This window comes from Chiloscyllium plagiosum, chromosome 5 (genome assembly GCF_004010195.1).
Source record: "Chiloscyllium plagiosum isolate BGI_BamShark_2017 chromosome 5, ASM401019v2, whole genome shotgun sequence".
NCBI lineage: Eukaryota > Metazoa > Chordata > Chondrichthyes > Orectolobiformes > Hemiscylliidae > Chiloscyllium > Chiloscyllium plagiosum.
This window is the reverse complement of record NC_057714.1, coordinates 109,863,734-109,887,751: the sequence shown is the minus strand read 5'-3', so window position 1 is coordinate 109,887,751 and position 24,018 is coordinate 109,863,734. Positions and strand designations below refer to the sequence as shown.

General features: G+C 42.5%; 1 protein-coding gene across 1 annotated transcript in view; it reads left to right on the top strand.

Annotated features, from left to right (window-relative positions):
• The window catches only part of LOC122550133 (tetratricopeptide repeat protein 21B-like), a 133,529-nt gene extending 110,142 nt beyond the window's left edge, over positions 1 to 23,387 (top strand). The window contains exons 24-28 of the mRNA XM_043690766.1: positions 5,281 to 5,442; positions 8,214 to 8,412; positions 11,356 to 11,580; positions 15,457 to 15,577; positions 23,143 to 23,387. Of these exons, the coding sequence (XP_043546701.1) occupies positions 5,281 to 5,442; positions 8,214 to 8,412; positions 11,356 to 11,580; positions 15,457 to 15,577; positions 23,143 to 23,234 (799 nt within the window). The 3' untranslated portion in view covers positions 23,235 to 23,387. The remainder of the gene's footprint in view (positions 1 to 5,280; positions 5,443 to 8,213; positions 8,413 to 11,355; positions 11,581 to 15,456; positions 15,578 to 23,142) is intronic.
• Positions 23,388 to 24,018: the final 631 nt, after the last annotated feature.

The window sequence follows — 24,018 nt, the reverse complement described above, 5'->3', positions numbered from 1 at the left end:
CGGATGACTCCAAAATACTAGGTAAAAACAAGGACTGCAGATGCTGGAAACCAGAGACTAGATTAGAGTGGTGCTGGAAAAGCACAGCAGGTCAGGCAGCAGGAAAATCGACGTTTCGGGCAAAAGCCCTTCATCAGGAAGGCCCTCGGATGCTACCTGACCTGCTGTGCTTTTCCAGCACCACTCCAAAATACTGACGCTCCTTAGTATCAGTACCTTGGGATACTTCTTGGAGCACGCATTTTCCATGAGGAAGACAGATTAATGTTTTTATCCAGGTGGTCAGAATTAATCCATTACTCTAAGCCCCTGTCCCAATCATACTTGTCGTACAGGAACGAATACGAGAGTTTGTCATTTTAGGATAATGGGGAACGTATTTAAAACAGAAACAAGGAGAAGCTATGTCTCGCAAAGGGTCATGAATCTGTGGAATTCACATCCTGAAAGAGCAGTAGATGCTGGACACTTTTTTAAAATTCATTTGTGGGATGTGGACATCACTGGCGGGCCAACATTTATTGCCTGTCCCTAGTTGCCCCTTGAGAAGGTGGGGTTGAACTGCCTTCTTGAACCACTGCAGTCCACCTGCTGTGGGTTGACCTACAGTGCAGTTAGGGAGGGAAGTCTAGGATTTTGACCCAATGACAGTGAAGGAATTGTGATATATTTCCAAGTTAGGATAGTAAGTGGCTTGGAGTGGAACTGGCAGGTGATGGTTTTCCCATATATATCACTTGTCCTTCTAAATGGAAGTGATTGTGCGTTTGGAAGGTGCTGACTGAGGGTCTTTGGTGAATTTCTGCAGTGCATCTTGTAAATAGCGCACGCCGCTGCTACTGAGCGTAGGTGGTGAAGGGAGTGGATATTTGTGGATGTAATGCCAATCAGGGGGCTTCTTTGTCTTGGATGGTGCCAAGTTTCTTGAGTGTTGTTGAACTGCACCCAACAAGACAAGTGAGGATTATTCCATCTCACTCCTGACTTATACATTATAGATCATGGACAAGCTCTGGGGAGGCAGGAAGTGAGTTACTTGCCAAAGTATTCCTATCCTCTGACCAGTTCTTGTAGCCGCTGTGTTTATATGGCAAGTCCAGTTGAGTTTCTGGTCAATGATAACCCCAGGATGTTGGTAGTCAGGGATGGTAACACCATTGAATCTCAAGGTGGGGTGGTTGGATTGTCTGTTATTGGTGATGGTCATAGCTTGGCATTTGTGTGGCATGAATGTTACTTGCCACTTGTCAAAGAGTGTGGTGCTGGAAAAGCACAGCCGGTCATGCAGCATCCGAGGAGCAGGAGAGTCGATGCTTTGGGCATAAGTCCTTCATCAGGAATGGGGCTTGTGGGCCAAGGGGGCTGAGAAATAAATGGGTCGGGGGTGTGGCTGGGGGGAACGTAGCTGGAAATGCGATAGGTAGGTGAAGGTGGGGGTGAAAGTGATAGGTCAGAGAGGAGGGTTGAGCAGATAGGTGGGAAGGAAGATGGATGGGTAGGACCATTCAAGAGGGCAGTGCCGAGTTGGAAGTTGTATCTGGGACATGGTGGGGAGAGGGAAAATGGGAAAACTGGTGAAATCCACATTGATCCCATGTGGTTGAAGTGTCCCAAGGCGGACGTCGGGGCTGTTAAGGTTTGGCGATGGAGGAGGCCCAGGACTTGCATGACCTTGACAGAGTGAGAGGGGGAGTGAAGTGTTCAGCTACAGGGTGTGGGGTTGGTGCAGGTGTCCCAGAGATGTTCCCTGAAATCTTCCGCAAGTTGGTGTCCTGTCTCCCCAATGTGGAGAAGACCACATCGGGTGCAACAGATGCAGTAGATGATGTGTGTGGAAGTACAGGTAAGTTTCTGTCAGATGTGAAAAGATCTTTTGGGGCCTTGGACAGAGGTGAGGGGGGAGGCGTGGTTGCAGGTTTTGCATTTTCTGCGATGGCAGGGGAAGATGCTGGGAGTGGAGGGGGGCTTGGACCTGACAAGGGAATCATAGAGGGAGTAGTCTCTCCAAAATGCAGAGAGGGGTGAGGAGGGAAATATATGGACCAGTTTCATCATGTCCCCTTCCCCCACCTTATCCAGCCCCAACCTCCCAACTCCGCACTCAGTCTTGAACGGTCCTATCTGTCCATCTGCCTTCCCACCTATCTGCTTCACCATCCTCTCCAACCTATCATTTTCACCCTCACCTTCATCTACCTATTGCATCCCCAGCTACCTTCACCACCACCCCCCGCCCCCCCCAAGCCCACCGTTCTCCCATTTATCTCTCAGCCCCCTTGGCCCATGAGCCTCATTCCTAGTGAAGGGCTTATGCCCGAAATGTCGACTCCCCTGCTCTTTGGATGCTGCCTGACCAGCTGTGCTTTTCCAGCAACACACACTTCGACTCCGATCTCCAGCATCTGCAGTCCTCACTTTCTCCTTGCCACTTGTCAGGCCAAGCCTAGATGTTGTCTAGTCTTCTTGCATTTGAACATGCTTCCGTATCTGAGGAGTTGCAAGTGGTGCTGAACATTGTGCAGTCATTGGCGAACACCTCCACTTCTAACCTTATGATGGAGGGAGAGTCATTTATGAAGCAGCTGAAGATGGTAAATTTGAGGAGGAGATAGACAGATTTTTAATTTGTAATAGGTTGTTGGGTCATGGAAGGTAGCAAGAAAGTAAAGTTGAGGCTGAGATGAGAACAGCCATGATCTATCAAATGGCAGAGCAGGCTCAAGAGACTGAATTGTCTACTCTTCTCCTAGTTATTATATTCATCCTGGTCATGGGTTGGGTATGCATTGGCAGGGGATTATAGATACAGATAGCCCGTTATTCGAAAGTAGAGCGCTGCCAGGAAAGCTTTTGTAAGCAGAAAATGGCGTAAAGCAAAGGTGCGAGATTTATATGGGAAAAAGTCTCGCCGTTTTTCGTAAAAGCAAAAATCCTGTTTGGATTTGCGAAAACAGTTATGAATGTAGGTCTTTTGTAAAAGCGAAATTGCATAAAGCGAATGTTTGAAAAGCGACAGATATCTGCAAACCTGTTGTTTTAATTCATTGACATGATGGCTAGGCCAGCATTCATTACTCATCCCTAATTGTGCAAAAGGCATTTAAGATTCAAACACATTGCTGTGGTCTGGAGTTTTACAAAATTTAACCTATTTTTCGATTGAGCCTGTTCAGAGATGTTATTACATAACTCTGGAGCAGGTGGAGCTTGAACCTGAATCTCCCAGGCCAGAGGTAGGACACTGCCACTATGCCACTGTCATATGTAGGATAAACATGCAGGAAGCTGGACGAACACAGCAAGCCAGGCAGCAGCAGGAGTTGGAGAAGTCAACGTTTCGGGTGTAACCCTTCTTCAGTACCACTGTCACATGTCGATCAGACCAGGTAAGGATGGCAGTTTCCTTCCCTAAAGGACTTTAGTAAACCAGATGAATTTTTCCTGACAATCAACAATGGATTCATGGTCATTGTTAGACTTGGAATTCTAGATCTTTATTGAATTCAAATTCCACCATCTGCCATGGCAGGATTCAAACCCAGGTCCCAATTACCTGGGTTACTGGATTAATAATCCAGCGATAATATCACTATGCTATTACCTGTCCATTATATCATAACAATGTTTCCTTCTAAAACATTTTCTGCATTTTGGGTCAGGCATCCAGATAATTGATTGTCTGGATGTGTCCAAGTTTTCCAAACAATTTACAAAGAATCCATCCACAACTTTTTTGGGGCATCAGGAGGCAACAGTTAAACCAGGCCTGCATTTAAAATCAGATCGTCACCTGAATTCACCCCTTATTATGTGGGAGCACAAGTTCCTAGGGATTTTCTAAGCGTCGGGGCAGAGATTTTGGAAATCTTCTACCTGACTGCTGGCTGCCGTAGTCTGAATGAGTTACGCAGTGAAACAGCTCACCTCGGGCAAGAACTTTTATGCACTTTCTAAGGCTAAGGAAAAGAAAAATCAATCAGGATTCCTGATCATTGTCCAGTAGAATCAGCTAAAAAAAAGTCAGTGTGCTTGTTACAGAACATGCAGCTTTTTACGCAACCTGACCTAGAAAAGGACTGCACTCCCACGCCAATGTGGTTGACTCTCCCCACCCTCAGAAGTGGCTAAAGCAGCCAATTTCTTTTTCCCTTTCCCTTTATAAGAAAATGCCAGAAACACACAGCATCTTTGGAGAATGAAAAACAGTGTTAACATTAGAGTATCTTTACACATTGCAAGTCTAGTATAACTCTTTTTAAGACATAATTTTGTTCTTTTCTCTATCGTCAGTGGCAAAGCCAGCAATTATTGTCCATGCCTAATCTCCCTTGAGAAGCCGGTGGTGAGCTATCTTCTTGAATGCAATTGAATGGCTTTTTCTACCATTTCAGAGGGCAGTTAAACATCAACCATATTGCTGTGGGTCAAATGTGGACCAGACCAGCTGAGGACATCAGATTTCCTTTCCTCAAAGACTTTAATCAAGAAGTAGAATTTTTAATTCCAGATTTACTTCATTAACTAATGCAGATTCCCCAGCTGCCATGGTGAGATTTGAACTCATGTCTCTACGTCATTAGAGTGGCCTCCTGGGTCATTAAGGCAAAAGTGAGGACTGCAGATGCTGGAAATTAGAGTCCAGCTTAGAGTGGTGCTGGAAAAACACAGCAGGTCAGGCAACATCCGAGGAGCAGGACAATCGACGTTTTGGGCAAAAGCCTTTCATCAGGAATGAATGGGTCATTAACCCAATAAAGCAGGTGCTATAATAAAAGCAAAGTACAGCAGATGCTGGAAATCTGAAATCAAAACAGAAAGTTTGGAGAAATTCAGCTGGTCAGACAATATCCCAAAACACTCTTAAGTTCCAAAGAAGTGTCTTTGGACTTGAAACATCATCCTGTTTCTCCCCCTACAGATGCTTCCAGATCTGCTCAGTTTATCCAGCATTTTCTGTTTTTATTTGACATTGCCACTATCAGTCGTATCAAACTGCTTCAAGACAATAAGGGATGTGCAATATATGCTGGCCTTGTCAGATGAGGATCTGATGGATTATGAATTCTGATGATTGGAGCAACAATGTATTAATTTCGTGACCGTTCTTCGTACATGCACTAAGGACGATCACTTGGACAAAGTCCCAGGGTATAGATAGCGCCTGTGCAATTAGATTCTCCCGAGAGCCTGAACCTCCGAAAGAGAGCTCATAGAAGTAATGGAAAATTAACTTTAAGAGACTTTGAGAACTACCATATATTATTGTATTTCTGTCGACAGGTATATTGGGCAACCAAACGGAGCACTGAAGCACTTTAACAAAGCACGCAAGGACAGCGAATGGGGACAAAGATCCATTTACAACATGATCCAGATATGCCTTAACCCTGACAATGAGATTGTAGGAAGCAACCTGTTTGAAACCCTGGATGAAGAATTCAGGTTTGATGAAGGCATTGTACTATCACATTTCATTATCTGGCTAAATGTTTGACGTAACTCTGTTGTCTCCAATGAGACACTTGGCTTTTAATCAAACACAGGAGAAATAAGCTAAGGTTATGAGTAGAGTCTATTGATGTAAAGTCCCTTGTCAATTTTTGATCAGTTGCTGATCGAGTTGCCACACATTTTAGATTTTAATTTCATATTTGAAGTCCCAGTTCCTCTCCATTATCCTGACATGGAAATATATTGCAGCATGTTCAATGTTGCTGGGACAAAATCCTGGAACTCCCTTTCTAACTACACTGCATGGACTGGAGTGGTTCAAGAAGGCAGCTCATCAATACCTTCTCAGGAGCAATTAGGGATAGATAATAAATGCTGGTCTTCGTACAAAAAAATCTCTCTACTGGTCTGGTTTGATAAGCAGTCTCAGCTCAGACAAAAATTGAACCTGCGACTTTTCTACCAGCTTGGCTGAGAGACGAAAACCATACTTTGAAACCATCAGTACCTCTTACTAGCCTTTTATAACAATTTGATCAATGTAAGTAGCCCTGGCAAAGCCAGCATTTGTTACTCATCCCTAATTGCCCTTTACCATGCAACACTTTACAGTGGCCAGAGAATTATAATATTTGTAACTCTGCAGCTTTTATTGAGACACTAAACTGTTTACTTTAACTGAGCTAACATCTCTGCTACAGTAGGACTGTCATATAAATGCACTAGTCACTTGCTAGTATCAGCAGAATTAACATCTAGGCACAACACAGTATGGCCCAAATTTATTCTGGACAAGGAAAAAGTTGGCCTGCAAAAGATGGCTTTGGATTGGGGGAAGGCAAATTTTATTAAAATAAAGCTGGATCTAGCCACAGTAGACTGGGAGTAGTACTACGAGTAGTCCACAGCAGAGCAATGGCGGGAGCGGGGTGTTATTCAAAAAGGAGCTGAGGAGAGTACAGGTCCAACATGTACCCTTTAAAGGGAAATAAGTTCAGAGAACCCTGGATGTCTGGGACAATTCATGATTGGATGAGGAAGAGGAGTGTAGGGCATTTAGCAAGTTCAAAGGGAGCAATTCAGCTGCGGCCCTAGAGTAATACAGAAAGCGCAGAAGGGAACTTAAGAAAGCAATTAGAAAAACAAAAAGGCGGCATGAAATATGACTTGCAAACAGGATTAGGGTGAATCCAAAGATATTTTGTAAATACATTAAAGGGAAAAGATTAACCAGGGAAAGGGTAGGGTCTTTTAGGGACCAAGGGGGCAACATGTGTGTGAAGCCGCAGGATATTGGAAGGGTGTTGAATGAATACTCCTCTTCAGTCTTCACTCTGGAAAAGGAGGATGTAGAAGAAAGAACAAGAACATTACAGCCCAGGAACAGGCCCTTTGACCCTCCAAGCCTGTGCCAATCCAGATCCTCTATCTAAACTTGCTGCCTATTTTCTAAGGATCTGTACTCCTTTGTTCTCTGTCTATTCATGTATTTGTCTAGATATATCTTTAATGATAGCCTCTACCACCTCTGCTGGCAACGCGTTCCAGGCACCCACCACCCGCTGCATGAAGAACTCTCCCCTAAACATTTCCCTTCTCACTTTGAACTTGTGAGCCCTAGTAATTAAGTCTTTCACTCTGGGAAAAAGTTTCTTGCTATCCACCCTATGTAGGTACGAAATTCAGGAAAAGGGACTGTGAGGAACTTGCGCAGTTTGACATAGGGAGGTATTACGGCTCCATTGGGCTTAAAAACAGACAAATACCCTGGCCCTGATGAATTGCATCCCAGTATACTGTGGGAGGTGAGGCAGAAAATTGCAGAGGCTCTGACATAAATTTTTAAGTCCTCTTTGGCCACAGGGGACATGCCAGAGAATGAGAAGATGGCTAATGTGGTTCTGCTTTTTAAGAAGGATGGTATAGATGAAAAAGGAAATTTCAGACCAGTGACTCTCACATCAGTGATAGGGAAACTGTTGGAGAAAATTCTGAAAGAGCAAGTTAATACCCACTTGGAAAAGATGAATTAATTAGGGATAAATAAGACTGCATATGGGTCATTTGCTTTCATCAGTCGTGGCATAGAGTATAAGAGCAAGGAGGTAATGTTGGAGTTGTATGGAGCATTGGTCAGGCCACACCTGGAGTATTGCGTGCAATTCTGGTCACCTCACTACAGGAAGGATGTGATAGCACAAGGGGAAATACAGGGGAGATACGCGAGTATGGTGCCTGCGTTGGAGAAATTGAGCTATAAGGAGAAATTTGATGGGCTTGGATTGTTTCCTTTAGAGCAGAGAAGACTGAGTTGGGTTTGTGATTGAGATGTATAAGATTGTGAGGGGTATGGACAGGGTGAATAGAGGGCAGCTGTTCCCTTCAGTTGAGGAGTTAATCACATGAGGGAATAAGTTTAGGGTAAAGGACAGGAGATTCCAAGGGGATTTTAAAAATAACTTTTTCACTCAGTGGGTGGTGGGAATCTGACATGCACTGTCAGGAAAGGTAGTGGAGGCTGGAATTCCTACAAACATTATAATATATTTGGACGTGCACTTCCAGAATTATAACATTGCAAGATATGGGACAAGTGCAGGAAATTGGGGCTAGTATGCTTTTAGTGGTATTATGTTGATGCAGTCTCGATGGGCCAAAGGGCCTTTTCTGCGCTGTGTGAATCTAAGAAATTTCTGAAAATGATTCAAAGTGTGGTTCTGTTTTCGCCCCCTCCTTTCTTAAAAATAAAATGTCCTGAACAGTGGAGAGTCCACCGAAAAGAAGGAGACTGATCAACTTGCAGTGAGGACAGCAGAGAAACTACTGAAAGAGTACCATCCTCAAACACAGGAAGAACAGGAGCAACGGATATTGCTGCAGAACAGCTGCCTGATGGCCACGAATGATCGTTCCAAAATGGAGAAGGCCCTTGATGTGTTCACAGAAATGGCTTCAGTCAAGGTGAGCGTTGGAGAGGCTATAACACAGTGATTCCTCATGCTGACTGGTCAGACACCAGGAACAGGTGCACATGCACAATTTAACTCACACTGAGTCTGTCAGTGCAAGTGTGTGTCCCACCACTGCCACCATCAGTTGTCTGCACCCATCTGCCAGAACCAGCACTTGCGAGAATGCTGATGTCGCTCACTGTCTGCTTTCTCTCTGCGGCTGGCCTGTTCCCCACACTGCCCCATTACCCACAGTGGCCTGTCTTTTTCTTTAAAATTAATCAATCTATTTAGAGGTGTTGTTATACACCTTAGGAGCAGGTGGGCCTTGAACGCAAGTGTCCTGGTCTGGAGGTAGGGATACTACCACTGCACCACTTGTACCGTTCCCCGGCCTCTATTCTGGCACTTATGTCTTTGAGCCGTGGCAGTAATGATGACCAGTTATGACAGGAGGCCAAAACATCACTGCACTTTAGAGCATTCGTAATGACCTTCATGCCACAATCTCAAATTTTTTTTACAAAACTCTAATACAGGAAATTATAGAGTGTGAGCACGTGAGAACATTTGCAGTCTGTGAAATGACTTGCAGCCAGGCGCAATCTTGAAAGCAGAGCTTATTGGCTGATGTTTGCATTGCTGCTTCTGAGACCAATATTGCACTCCAATTCAGAGAGAATTTCATGTGCCTGCTTTATCTTTTCTACAGATCAGCTCAATTTAATAATCAGAGCTCTTTGGTCACAAGTTTTGTGTCACATGTTCAGGAAATGTTCCTCCTGCGGTTGTACACTAAATTCAGCCAGACGTAATGAAGAAGGCCATGGGGGTCATTTTAGCATAGTCTCAGGATAAGGGCCTAAGCATTTGAGACTGAGGTGAAAAGAAGTCGCTTCATTCTAAATTGTAAATCTTTGGAATTCTCTTCCCCATAGTATTGTGGATGCTTCATCAATGAATACATTTAAAACTGTATTCTTGGCCTCTCAGGACGCAAGGGATAAGGGAAAGAGGTAAAACATTGGAGTTGAATCTCAAGATCAGCCATGATCATATTAATGGCAGAGCAGGCTCAAATGGCCAAATTATCTCCACCTGTTCTTGTGTTCATAGAGCTTTCGAGCAACCAACAGAAAGTAGTAATTACACATTACTGGATTTTACCATGAATATATTTTAAAAGTCACCAATTCAGTAGTCAATTTTTAAACCCCATATTGTGTTAATGGTCATCGTTTTAAAGTACTTTTAATGAGAGACCGCCCTCGTAATCTGGTGGCACTAGAGCTCTGGTCCCCAATATTCAAATGATTTTTCAATGGGAGATGGATTTTTTTGATTTGATTTGATTTGATTTGATTTGATTTATTATTGTCGCATGCACCTAGGTGCAGTGATAAGTTTTGTTTTGCGTGCAGTGTGGGCAGACCATACCATACAAAGTGCATTACAGTAATAGAGCAGAGCGAGGAATACAATGTGATAGCTGCAGAGAAAGTGCATGTAGAGTGAGATCAACACTAAATTAAAAAATTTGAGAGGTCCATTCAGAAGTCTAAAAACAGCGGGGAAGAAGCTGTTCTTGAATTCGTTGGTACGAGTATTTAAGCTTTTGTATCTTCTGCCCAATGGAAGAGGTTGGAAGAGATTACAACTAGGATGAGAGGGTTCTTTGATTATTTGGCTGCCTTCCCAAGGCAGTGAGAAGTATAGGTGGAGCCAATGGATGGAAGGTTGGCTTGCGTGATGGACTGGGCTGTGTTCACAACTCTGTACTAATTACCATATACTTTTTTGTGCAGAGGTATTTCCTGAATGTCCTGGCTTTAATTTTGCTTTCATGTTCTGGGTTTTTCCACTAAAGGAAATAATTTATCTCAATTTATCCTGTCAACATCTTGAATCATCTGAAACGCCTCAGTTACATCACCATTTAATCTTTTTAAGGTTAAAGGATGACTTAATAGAGACATACAAGATGATCAGAGGATTAGATAGGGTGGACAGTGAGAGCTTTTTTTTCTTGGATGGTCATGGCTAGTACGGGGGGACATAGCTTTCAATTGAGGGGTGATAGATATAGGACAGATGTCAGAGGTAGGTTCTTTACTCAGAGAGTAGTAGAGGCGTGGAATGCCCCACCTGCAACTGTAATAGATTCATCAACTTTAAGGGTATTTAAGTGGTCATGCCCAAGGGCCTGTACTGCGCTGTATTCTTCTATGTTCTATGTTTACTCAGAGAGTAGTAGAGGCGTGGAATGCCCCACCTGCAACTGTAATAGATTCATCAACTTTAAGGGTATTTAAGTGGTCATTGGAAAAACATATGGATGATAATGGAATAGAGTAGGATAGATGGACTTCAGATCAATATCACAGGTCGGCGCAACATTGAGGGCTGAAGGGCCTGTACTGTGCTGTATTGTTCTATGTTCTATGTTCCAAAGTCAAGGAAATGTGCCGAGCTAGTGCAAGTACATGTGTTCTACATCTACCATTTGCAACATTGGAGTAACTTGGCAAATAGTGCTTAAAGTCAAAAGCAGTGTGTGCTCAGTGACGTACATATATTTTGCTCGATAGCATATCTCAACAAATCAAGCATACATCAAAAATTTGTTTCTTTTTGTTGATTATAACTCAATAAAAGTGTGAAATATGACGTACCATTCAAGTTAATACAAGGAGGGTTTGATGGAGTGGTATTCCCAGTATTTGGAACTCACTGCCTGGAAGGTGGTAGAGGTGGGAATCCTCAACAAATTTCAGAAGTATTTAAAGAGCATACAAAGCTATGGGCCAAGTGTTGGAAAATGGGATGAGAATAGATGGATGTTTGATGATCAGCGTGGACATGATGGGCCAAAAGGCTTCTTCCCATGGTGTAAAAACTCTATGGATCCATATGACTTCATGGAATTGCTGCTTTCAAATGATTTATTTTTCAGAAGGACCACGTGCCTTCACTCCTGGCTGTGGCTCAAGCGTGTATGGTCTTAAAGCTGATTCCTCGGGCTAGGAACCAGCTGAAAAGAATAACAAAAATAAACTGGAATTTGAAGGATGCCGAGGAGTTTGAGAAGAGCTGGCTTCTGCTGGCTGATATTTACATTAAAACAGGAAAATATGACCTTGCAACCGAGTTGCTGAAACGTTGCATACAGTACAATCAGGTGAGCTGTTACTGCTGAATGAAGTGAAAGTGTGCCAGAACCATATCATGAAGGGTAATCTGAATACACCTTTATGTTTTATACTATACAACTATGAAACACTCATACACTGTTGCAAAATAAATATTTGAATATAGACCTAATCGAACATAGAAACAGAAATAAACTATTCACATCCCCAAGCCATTCAATTATATTATGGCTTACCTCTGCCTAAGCTCTGTTACCTTGCCTTAGTCCCACATACCAGAAACCTGGCCAAAATATATCAACCTTGGTTGAAAGCTTTAGTTGTTCCAGCAGCCAACCTTTAGGGCAAGAATTGTAGATTTTTACAATCTTTCATGTCAAAATGTACTTCCTGACTTCCCTGCTAAATCATTCTATGCATTAGTCTATATCCCCTGGTTCTTGAATTCTTCATAAGAGGAAATAGTTTCTCTGTATTGAACCAATCAAATCCTTTCATTATTTAAAAAAAAATTGATTAAGTCATCTCTCAATCTTCTATTTTCAAGGGCCAAATTTATTCAGTAAAAGCTGGAGATCTTAAATGAAATTATTGGTGAAGTTCATGTGATCTGGAAGCATCAGTGGAGAGAAAAACAAAGGCAACATTTTCTTTAGTTTCAGAGAAGAGTCATATTGGACTCAAAATGTTGATTTTTGTTTATCTCTCCACATATGCTGCCAGATATGCTGGGTTTCTCCAGCAACTGCAGTTTTTCTTCCAAATTGATTCAGCCTGTCGTTATGGTGTAGCTCTGCAAGCTCTGGTATCAATTATTCTGGTGAATCTGTGTTGCATTTTCCATTCCTTATTTTTCCTTCCTTTCTGAAGTGTAATGCACTAAACTGATCTCAGTACTCGAAATGAAGTCTCTACACAACTGAACATTAAGAGTTAAAAAGGTGAACTGAGCAAATATTCAATCTAGTAAACCTATTTTCTTGATGGCAACTAACACACAGGTTCTCATATATTGCACATTATTTTTAAGCATCCTGTAAACTGAGTAAAACCTTGTGAGCGGTGCGGTAGCTCAATAGTTAGTACTACAGTGGCAGGGATCTGGGTTCGATTCCAGCCTTGGGTGACAGTGTGGAGTTTGCATGTTCTCCCTGCATCTATGTAGCTTTTCTCCGGGTGCTCCGGCCTCTTCCCACTGTTGAAAGGTGTGCATGTTAAGTGGATTGGCTGCTAAAGTTGCCCATAGTGTGCAGGCTAGGTGGGTTGGCCATGATAAATGTGAGGTTACAGGGATGGGAGGGGGCTAGGTAGGATGCTCTTCAAACTTTATAATGTCTAGGTGGGCTGAATGGCCTGCTTCCACACTGTAGAGCTTCCATGTAACTATCCAAAATGCTATCAGTTGCTACAGAATATATTAAAAGGAAAGTGGTGAACACCAATGATAACTACAACATCTTTATCCGCTAAAATCATGACTGGGGCAGTGCCATAACTGTTGCTTAGAATTCAGTCAGGTGACTGTGTTTATTCCAATAACACAAATCATAGCCATGATGTGAAGGTGCCGGTGTTGGACTGGGATGGACTAAGTCAAAAATCGCACGACAATTTGAAAGAGTCCAACAGGTTTATTTGAAACCACAAGCTTTCAGAGACCCCCTTCGAAAGCTTGTGGTTTCAAATAAACCTGTTGGGCAACAATCTGGTGTTGTGTGATTTTTGACAAATGACAATGTATTTTCGACTTGCAGCAATATCATTCTGTATGGTTTCAAGAAGTTCTGCATCTTCTTACCCTGTTGGAAGGTGGCAACATTACTCAGAGCTTATTTTCCTTAAACTGGAGTTTTAAGACTTTTACTGGAGCAATCATGAGCTAGGGTTTTTTTTTGCCCATTCCTAACTGTCTTTGAATGGAATGGCTCGCTTAATTATTTCATATGGTAATTAAGTGCTGTGGTTAACATAGGTAAGGATGTACCTAAGGCTGTCAGACCAGGTAAGTATGGTGGTTTTCCTTCTCCAAAATACATTAATCTTAGGTTTTCACAACATTTGATAATAGTGGCTTCATGTCCACCATTACTGAGACAGACATTATTTTTTTAATTTCAAAAACATACTTTATTCACAAAAATATTTTTATATACATACACAGTCACTGAAACATTTCAGTTCTGTACAGTAACATAAGAAGGAACAAAAAAGCATTGTAGTATGAGTCTGTCCAACCAACAAACCAAAGGTATTTGTTACTTGTACAACTGCTCTATACCCCAGACTTTATTAATTAAATTCCATGTTTCTTAAATTAATTAAAACCCATGTTCCTTAAGCCTCTGGATGACAGTTTGTCACAATTTCTCCAAGTCGTTCTACTGACTCAAAAGTGGACATGAACCAGTCAGATAGCCCTGCTGGGGCACTCTCTATGCTTTCTATTATGCTCAGTATCATTTCTGTCTTTATTTATTTCCTCTTGCTGCACTGTGTATACAACATAATGCAAAAAACAAAACATTTATTTACCATATTATTGTCATCAAGGAATTTGCTTATCAATCAATTATTTTTGGGGTGGTACAGGTGGCTCAGTGGTTAGCACTGTAGTCTCACAGCACCAGGGACCTGGGTTCAACTCCAGCCTCGGGTGATTCTCTGTGTGGAGTTTGTACATTCTGTGTACATTCTGTGATTGTGTGGGTTTCCTCCCACAATCTAAAGATATGCAGGTCAGTTGGATTGGCCACGCTAAATTGTCCATAGTGTTAGGTGCATTAGTGAGAGGGAGATGGGTCTGGGTGGTTGTTCTTCAGAGAGTTGGTGTGGACTTGTTGGGCTGAAGGGTCTGTTTCCACACTGTAGAAAATCTAAGCTAATTATTAGCAATTAGGATTCCTAATGTGAATGTTGTTTTCTTTGTCGATTTGAATTTGATTTGACCATGAATGAGCTGGAGTTAAAGTTAATTTAATTAATATTTTCAATGTATCTTGCTTATTCTTATTTATAAACATCTGAAAGAAGATAAAGAGCATCTTGCTCATCCAGCCTATCTCACACTATGCCTTAGGCATCACAACATAATGTGATAATTTGTAACCAATACACACTTGAAATAAGAATCACACAACACCAGGTTATAGTCCAACAGGTTTATTTGGAAGCACTAGCTTTCGGAGTGCTGTTCCTTCATCAGGAGGTTGTGGAGTATCAGATCATAAGTCAGAATTTATAGCAAAAGTTTACAGTGTGATGTAACTGAAATTATACATTGAAATAATGTTCTAATGCAGCTTCATTTGTGGATATTGGGATGATTGCTTCTGTAGTTCAGTATGTGGTCAGTATGTGTTGTTTTCCTGTAGACGCTGGTTTGAAGATCCCCATTGGCTGTTCACTCTAGGAATGGCAGTTTGTTATTGCTTTCCTCCTCTTTAGTGAATTTTATGCTGGCCCTTCATCTGGAGGCTCACTGAAGATGTTACCTAGTATGGTGATGAAACATCTGAAAACGAACCTTCCAACTCAACAAGCAAACCTACATCTAGAACCTCAACCTGAACTACAAATCTTCTCAAAACTCACCAAATGAGAGATTTAACAGTAAGTCCATGTCTTTTTCAATATATAATTTCAGTTACATCACACTGTAAACTTTTGCTATAAATTCTGTGTCTTATGATCTTATACTCCACAACCACCTGATGAAAGAGCAGCTCTTCGAAAGCTAGTGCTTCCAAATAAACCTGTTGGACTATAACCTGGTGTTGTGTGATTTTTAACTTTGTCCACCCCAGTCCAACACCAGCATCTCCAAAGCATGGCACTTGAAATAAGAATTATTTATTTTCTTTAAATCCAGCTGGCAGCAAAACTCATCTTATTTTTTATCTGTCCAGTCTTGTTGTAAGGCATATGAATACCTGGGGCTTATCATGGAGAAGGAGCAGTCTTACATGGATGCAGTTACAAACTACAAATTGGCATGGAAGTGCAACAATGAGGCAAATCCAGCCATCGGTAAGTTGATATAGCTATTTTGATGATGGACAATTTTAAATATGTGAGACAGCAAACACTAATGATATCATGATAAAACAGGACTGAGTGCATTGGAGAAAATTTAAACAAATGGGATTTGGTGCATGAAATTGGAATTCTAATTTTGTAGACTGCTCATCTTGATTTTCTTTTGGCTTTTTGGTATTGCAAAGAGTTCAAATTGTGGGAATGTCACAACACAACAAGAAAGTCAGCTCTCATATCCTTTGTGGACAAGGCTCAGGAATCATGTGAGAACATGAGAATGTCACAAATAAGGTCAGGAATGGGTCATTCACCCTGCTCTACCACTTGATAAGATCTTGCCTGATGGCAGGCAAGAAAGTGGAGTTGAGATTATAATAAAATCATGTTTGATTCTATTATAATCTCAACTCCACTTTCTTGCCTGCCAACCATAATCCTTGATTCCCTTGGTGATCAAAACTCATGATCACTCCACTATGAATATATTCAATGACTTAGTCCACTGCTGTTCTGCAGAGAATTCCAAAACTTAACAATCCTCACAGACTATAAGACATAGGAGAAGAGATTATTTGGCCCATTGAATCTGCTGCATAATTCAGTGAGATCATGGCTGATCTGATGATCCTCAGTTCCACTTTCCTGCCGTAACCCATCAATCTTGATTCCTTTAATGATTAAACATCTGTCTATCTCAGCCTTGAATATACATAATGTCCCAGCCTTGGCAGGCCTTTGTGGTAAAGAATTCTATAGACTGACTACTTCTGAGTGATGAAATTCCTCCTCATCTCTATCTCAGGATGGCAAAATTATTATGGGGAGCAAGAGTGATTGTCCCGAACAAAGTTATCCGCCATTTACTAGCTGAACTCCACCAGGGTCATCTAGGGGTTTTCAAGATGAAAATGTTGGTGAGAAATTATGTCTGGTGGGGATAGATGCATAGCTGCATTGGTGCCCAGAGTCCCATAAGGACAAAAATTACCACCAGCAGCTCCCTCCACATTCTTGGTAATGGCCAGGTAAACATTGGACTCGATTACGCATTGACCCTACAAGTTGTTCCATGGGATCAATGTTCTTAGTCATTGATAATGCCCACTCAAGGTGGCTGAATGTGCAGAGTTCAGTCGTCAAACACATGGTGAGTAGAAATGGCAGCACTGCTGGACACAAGGCTCCACTAAGTGAGAAGACAGTTTAATTCAGGGGATAAAGTTTGGTGTCGGAACCACAGGAATGGCCCTCCATGGGTAAGAGGCATGGTTGCCATGAGGTCAGGTCCAATGCGTATTAAGTTCGGACAGGTGCTACAGTCCTGAACTAAGTAGACAAGCAGGAGGCTGGAAGAACACAGCAAGTCAGGCAGCATCAGGAGTTGGAGAAGTCAACGTTTCAGGTGTAACCCTTCTTCAGTCCTGAATAAGCATGTGGACCAAATGAAAACTGCAAACTCACAAAGGGCATGAGAGCAAAACATTCCTGGACCCTCGATTGCCTTTCTGACTGTTCCGGAACCAATGGGTTCTCCCTCTCAGCCAAGCACTGAAGATACCTTGGAATCAGAGACGTACACAGCGGATATCACCACCTCAACACCGTTGCCACCTAAAGAAGAGAATGAATTTCTTCTAAGATGCTCCAGCGAGCTACTATGTGTAACACGCTACCCGTATCAGAGGAAGAATTGTTGGAAACTGACCTGGTTCTAAAATGATCCAAAAAGAGCTACTAAAAAAATCCCGACCTTTGTCCTCGGACTCAGAGGGGGAGGGATGTGGTGATTGTATCACTGTCAGCTAGGTGGACCTCATAGAATATGAGTTCCCTGATTGCAGCTGTTAATTTGATCAAATCAGGAAGCCCTGGCTGACAGAGAAGGAGTCCTTCACTTTCTTCACATAAGCATTATCAGGCCTGGCTTGACAATTTTCACTAGCCACATGGGTGCTTTCCTGGTGTTGAACAATATGGAATAAAATTCTTGCACAATGGTATATTTTTAATGTGTCAAAACAAAAAACAGGAGATTCAGAAGGTCTCCTCAGCCTAAGGACTGGCTTTGAGCTGGCTGAGTCAGAACCTATATACCGAGTGGAGTTGCTGTCGACCAGGCCACAAAAAAGACCAGGAGCATCAGACATCCTGATTACTCGGAGAGCTGGCTCCGAGGGAGCTGGGTTAATGTCAACGGTGGCTCAGTGGTCAGCATGGTTGTCTCACAGCCTCAGGAACCCTGTCTGTGTGGGGTTTGCACATTCTCTCCCTGTCTGCATGGGTTTTCTCTGGGTGCTCCGGTTTCCTTCCAGAGTCCAGAGATGTGCAGGCTAGGTGGGTTAAGCCATGGGCATTGTAGGGTTACAGGGTAGCCGGGTGTGATGCTTTTCGGCCAGTAATGTGGAGTTGATGGGCCGAATAGCCTGTTTCTGCACCATTGGGATAAATTTAAAAAATAAATAAAAAGCACTTTCCACTTTAGATTTCGTACTGGGTAATGAGCTTGGCCAGGTGTTAGATTTGGAAGTAGGTGAGCACTTTGGAGACAGCGATCACAATTCTGTCAGGTTTACTTTAGTGATGGAAAGGGATAGGTGTACTCCACCGAGCAAGAGTTATAGCTGGGAGAAGGGAAATTACGATGCAATTAGGAAAGATTTAGGAAGCGTAGAATGGGGAAGGAAACTGCAGGGGATGAGCACATTAAAAATGTGCAGCTTATTCAAGGAAAAGCTCCTGTGTGTCCTAGATAAGTATGTACCTGTCAGGCAGGGAGGAAGATATAGAATGCGTGAGCCGTGGTTTACTAAGGAAGTGGAATCCCTGGTCAAGAAGAAGAAGAAGGCTTATGTTAGGACAAAATGTGAAAACTCAGTTAGGGTACTTGAGGGTTACAAGGAAGTCAGGAAAGACCTAAAAAGAGAGCTCAGAAGAGCCAGGAGGAGATATGAGAAGTTATTGGCGGATAGGATCAGGGTTAACCCTAAGGCTTTCCATAGGTATGTCAGGAATAAAAGAGAGTTAATTTAAATAACGAGAGTTAAATTAGGGCCAATCAAGGATAATAGTGGGAAGTTTTGTGTGGGGTCAGAGGAGATAGGGGAAGCACTAAATAAATATTTTTCGACAGTATTCACTATAGAAAATGAAAATGTTGGTGAGGAAGATACAGAGATACTTGTATTTAGACTAGAAGAGATTGAGGTTCACAAGGAAGAGGTATTAGAAATACTGCAGAGTATGAAAATAGACAAGTCCCCTGGGCCGGATGGGATCTATCCTAGGATCTTCTGGGAAGCAAGGGAAGAGATTGCCGAGCCTTTGGCATTGATCTTCAAATCATCATTGTCTACAGGAATAGTGCCTGAGCACTGGAGGATAGTAAATGTGGTTCCCTTGTTCAAAAAGGGTAGTAGAGACCAGTGAGTCTCACTTCAGTTGCTGGTAAAGTGTTGGAAATGGTTATAAGAGATAGGATTTATAACCATCTAGAAAATAATAATCTGATCAGGGACAGTCAGCACGGTTTTGTGAAGGATAGGTCGTGCCTACCAAATCTTATTGAGTTTTTTGACAAAGTGACCAAACAGGTAGATGAAAGTAAACCAGTTGATGTGGTGTATATGGATTTCAGCAAGGCGTTCGATAAGGTTCCCCACAGTAGGCTATTATACAAAATGCGGAGGAATGGGATTGTGGGAGACATAGAAGTTTGGATCAGTAATTGGCTTGCTGAAAGAAAACAGAGGGTGGTAGTTGATGGAACATGTTCATCTTGGTGTCCAGTTACTAGCAGCATACTGCAAGGGTTGGTGTTGGGTCCACTCTGGTATGGCCACACTTGGAGTATTGCGTACAGTTCTGGTCACCGCATTATAAGAAGGATGTGGAAGCTTTGGAAAGGGTGCAGAGGAGATTTACTAGAATGTTGCCTGGTATGGAGGGAAGGTCTTACGAGGCAAGGCTGAGGGCCTTGAGGCTGTTCTCATTAGAGAGAAGGTTGAGAGGTGACTTAATAGAGACATACAAGATAATCAGAGGGTTAGATAGGGTATGATTAGTTACCTATCGCATTTCCAACACCCCTCCCCCAAGTCCCTCCTCCCTACCTTTTATCTTAGCCTGCTGGACACACTTTCCTCATTCCTGAAGAAGGGCTTATGCCCGAAACGTCGATTCTCCTGTTCCCTGGATGCTGCCTGACCTGCTGCGCTGTTCCAGCAACACATTTTCAGCTCTGATCTCCAGCATCTGCAGACCTCACTTTCTCCTCCGGTTAGATAGGGTGGACAGGGAGAGCCTTTTTCCAAGTATGGGGACAGCAAACATAAGGGTACACAACTTTAAAGTGAGGGGAGATAGGTATAAGACAGATGTCAGAGGTAGTTTCTTTACTCAGCGAGTAGTAAAGGTATGGAATGCTTTGCCTGCAATGGTAGTAGATTCACCAAGCTTAAGTGCATTTAAGTTGTCATTAGACAGGCATATGGATGTACATGGAATAGTGTAGGTGGGATGGGCTTCAGATTAGTATGACAGGGCGGTGCAGCATCGAGGGCTGAAGGGCCTGTACTGCGCTGTAATGTTCTATGTTCTACGTCTAAATGAAGGGTGACTTGGTGAATTATTTCACTCATGTCTTTGATGTAGTAAGTGAATGAGTATTTGTTTTTACAATCTTTGGATTCTGATGAAGGGTCACTGGACTTTAAATGTTAACTCTGCTTTTGTCCCAGAGATGCTGCCAGACCTGCTGAGCTTCTCCAGCAATTTCTGTTTTGGAATGAGTTTTTTTTTCAGTATGAACTGTGTCTTTGTGATATCTTTATTAGATTGAGGTTTATTTTTCCATGTCTATTACAAAGATACAGTGCTCATGTCTACCCATCATGGATACTGGGTTAGTGGCTTTGAATGGTGATACATTTATTTGCAGGCATGCTGCATGACTGAGCATGGAGAGACATAGAGAACATCAGGGAACATGGAGGGATATGAGGAATAATATTGTGTCATATTTAGAGAGGCATAAAAAGTTACTTTAGGATGGACTGATATTTGAAAACTGAAGTGGACCTTCCAACCAAATGGCCTCTGCATTGGCACACTTCCCAGGTCAAAAACCAAACACCTCTCTTACAGACTTAATAATGGCAGGAATGAAATTTGGAAACATTCACAGGTTTTGAAAGTCAGGAACTTGCTTGAGTTTTCTGAACCCAAGAGAGAGCTGATAGTGTGGTGGTAATATGAGTAAACTAGCAATCCAGAGGCCCAGACTAACAATCTCCAGACATGGGTTTGAATCCTGCTGTTGAAGAGGCTGAAATAACCACTGACAGTTGTTGTAAAAAAAGCTCATCTGGTTAATTAATGTTCTTTAGGAAAGGAACTCTCCTATCCTTACTTGGTCTGGCCTACATGTGACTCCAGACCCAAGCTGACTGTGAACTGCCCTCAGGACAATAAATGCTGGTCTAGCCAATGACACCTATATCCAATGAATGATTAAACAAAAATACCAACATCTGGGGCTGTCTGCCTGCCTCACAACTTGCTTTCCTATTTATCTTTATATCTCTAACAAAGCAGTCTACAATACATGTTGCCCTTCAACATAGATTGTAAATAGTTGAGGCGCCAGCACCGATCCCTGGGGCACCCCATCAGTTTTACACACACACACACACACCTGCCAGGCTACAAAGGTCATTTATCATGTTAAATTTGAAATGGGTTGGAGAGATAGCACCTCTAGGCTAAAGTGAGGATGGCAGATTAGAGTCAAGGTAAGAGTGGTGCTGGAAAAGCACAGCAGGTCAGGCAGCATCCGAGGAGCAGGAAAATCAGCATTTCGGGCAGGAGCTCTTCATCAGGAATGAGGCTGGAAGCCTCGTGGATAGAGATAAAACCACTTTTCGGTGTGTGCTCTTGTTCATTTGTCTGCCATAGAATTAGAGTCATCGAGGTATACAGAATGGAAACAGGCCCTTCAGTCCAACTTCTCCACGCAGACCAGGTTTCTTAAACTGAACTAGTCCTATTTGCCTGCATTTGGCCCATATCCCTCTAAACCTTCCTATCTAATGTACCTGTCCAAATGTCTTTTAAATGTTGTAAATGTACCATTTTTACCACCTCCTCTGACAGTATGTTCAATATACACACCACCCTCTGTGTGAAAATGTTGCCACTCAGGTCCCTTTTAAATCTTTCCTCTCTCACCTTAACCTCTAGTTTTGGGCACCCATACCCTGGGGAAAAGACCTTGGCTATTCACTGTAGTCATACAGCAAGGAAACAGACCGTTTAGTCCAAAGTGTCCACATTGACTAGTTTAACCAAACTAAACTGGTCCCATTTGGCTGCATTTGGGCCATATTTCTCTAAACCTTTCCTTTTCATGTACCTTTCCAAATGTCATTTAAACATTATAACTGTACCTGCCCCTACCACTTCCTCTGGCAGTCCATTCCGTATATGCACACTGGTTTGTCTTAGAAAAACGTAACACCTCGCACTTATCTGAATTAAACCTTCCTTCAGCCATTCCTTACACTAGTGGCCTAGTTGATCAAGGTCTTGTTGTACTCTTAGACAATCTTCTTCACTGTTGAGTATACCACCAATTTTGGTGTAATTTGCAAACTTGCTAACCATGCCTCCTATATTCTCATCCAAACAGTTTATGTAAATGATAAACAACAGTCCTACAACTGTTATCAGGTTTGAAGGCCTCTAATTGGTTCTCTAGCAGAGACAGCCCACCTGCCATCCTTAATTGGTCAGCAAGCCTGATGAAGGGCTTATGCAGGAAATGTTGATTCTCCTGCTCCTCGGATGCTGCCTGACCAGCTGTGCTTTTCCAGCGCCACACTCTTCGACTCTAATCGCCAGCATCTGCAGTCCTCACGTTCCCCCAGCAAGCTTGTACAGTCAGTAAAAGGTCAGGAGCTATTTCCTACACATTACGGGTATCTGATCTCCATCTGGATCCGATGGCAGTATTGAGAGGTCCAGTGGAAAATTGCACCACTGAAGGCTTGCTTCCTTCATGGGTAAGTCAGTTTCAGTCCTGCTTGTTGTTATCCAAAACCTCTGTTTTGTGACCTTCTCTGGTGAAGTCTTGAGTTGGGATATTGGTTGCTTGGGTATGCTTGTTAAGCTATCAGCATTACACACACTCAAGTACAGAACAACTAGCCATAAAGCTTAAACTCTGATCTGCTGTGTTTCAACAATATTGCAAGTAATTGCCCTTCACTGCACAAGTGTGACAATTCCCAGTTCTCACATCACACTATCATTTTGGTCTCTGGTGATGAGTGGCTAAATTAACCCAATTATAGCCAGATTTGTACTGTAGGTAAATAGGTTTTCAGTACATATTTAACCTAAAGGTTGTCTAAGAAACACTGAAATGAACGTAGGGTGAAAGGAATACCGCATCACTCAGTTATCTTAATTGCTTATATAATTCTTAGTAGAGGATGCATGAATATCTTAATTCTAATCGTCTCCCTAACTCTATATTTCTCTTTTTTTCCTGTGTATAGGTTACAAACTCGCATTCAATTACTTGAAAGCCAAAATGTACATGCATGCAATCGACATTTGTCATAAGGTTTGTTTAATGGGGAGATTTTAAATAAAAATATTTTATTCATGAAGTAGCTGTATTTTTGTTCTCCTACCAGAAAGATATCTGGACTCTAAGGGTTAAATTAAGAGAATGGCACGGTGGCACAGTGGTCAGCACTGCAGCCTCACAGCGCCAGAGACCCGGGTTCAATTCCCGCCTCAGGTGACTGTCTGTGTGGAGTTTGCACACTCTCCCTGCGTCTGCGTGGGTTTCCTCCGGGTGCTCCGGTTTCCTCCCACAGTCCAAAGATGTGCAGGTTAGGTGGATTGGCCATGCTAAATTGCCCGTAGTGTTAGGTGTAGGGGAATGGGTCCGGGTGGGTTGCGCGTCGGTGTGGACTTGTTGGACCGAAGGGCCTGTTTCCACACTATGAGTAATCTAATCTAAAAAAAAAGATTTCACAGGCTAAGGTTATTTTTCCATCAAATATAACAAGTAACAGTATGATTGATAAAAATTTACAGTACAGTTCTGGTCCCCATATTTCGGGAAGGATGTGGAAGCATTGGAAAAGGTACAGAGGAGATTCACCAGGATGTTGCCTGGTCTGGAGGGAAGGTCTTATGGGGAAAGGCTGAGAGGCTTGGGTCTGTTCTCATTGGAAAGAAGAAGGCTAAGAGGAGATTTGATAGAGACATACAAGATGATCAGAGGATTAGATAGGGTAGACAGTGAAAGTCTTTTTCCTAGGATAATGACGTCAGTGTGTACGAGCGGGCATAACTACAAATTGAGGGGTGATAGATTTAAGACAGATGTCAGAGCCAGGTTCTTTACGCAGAGAGTGGTA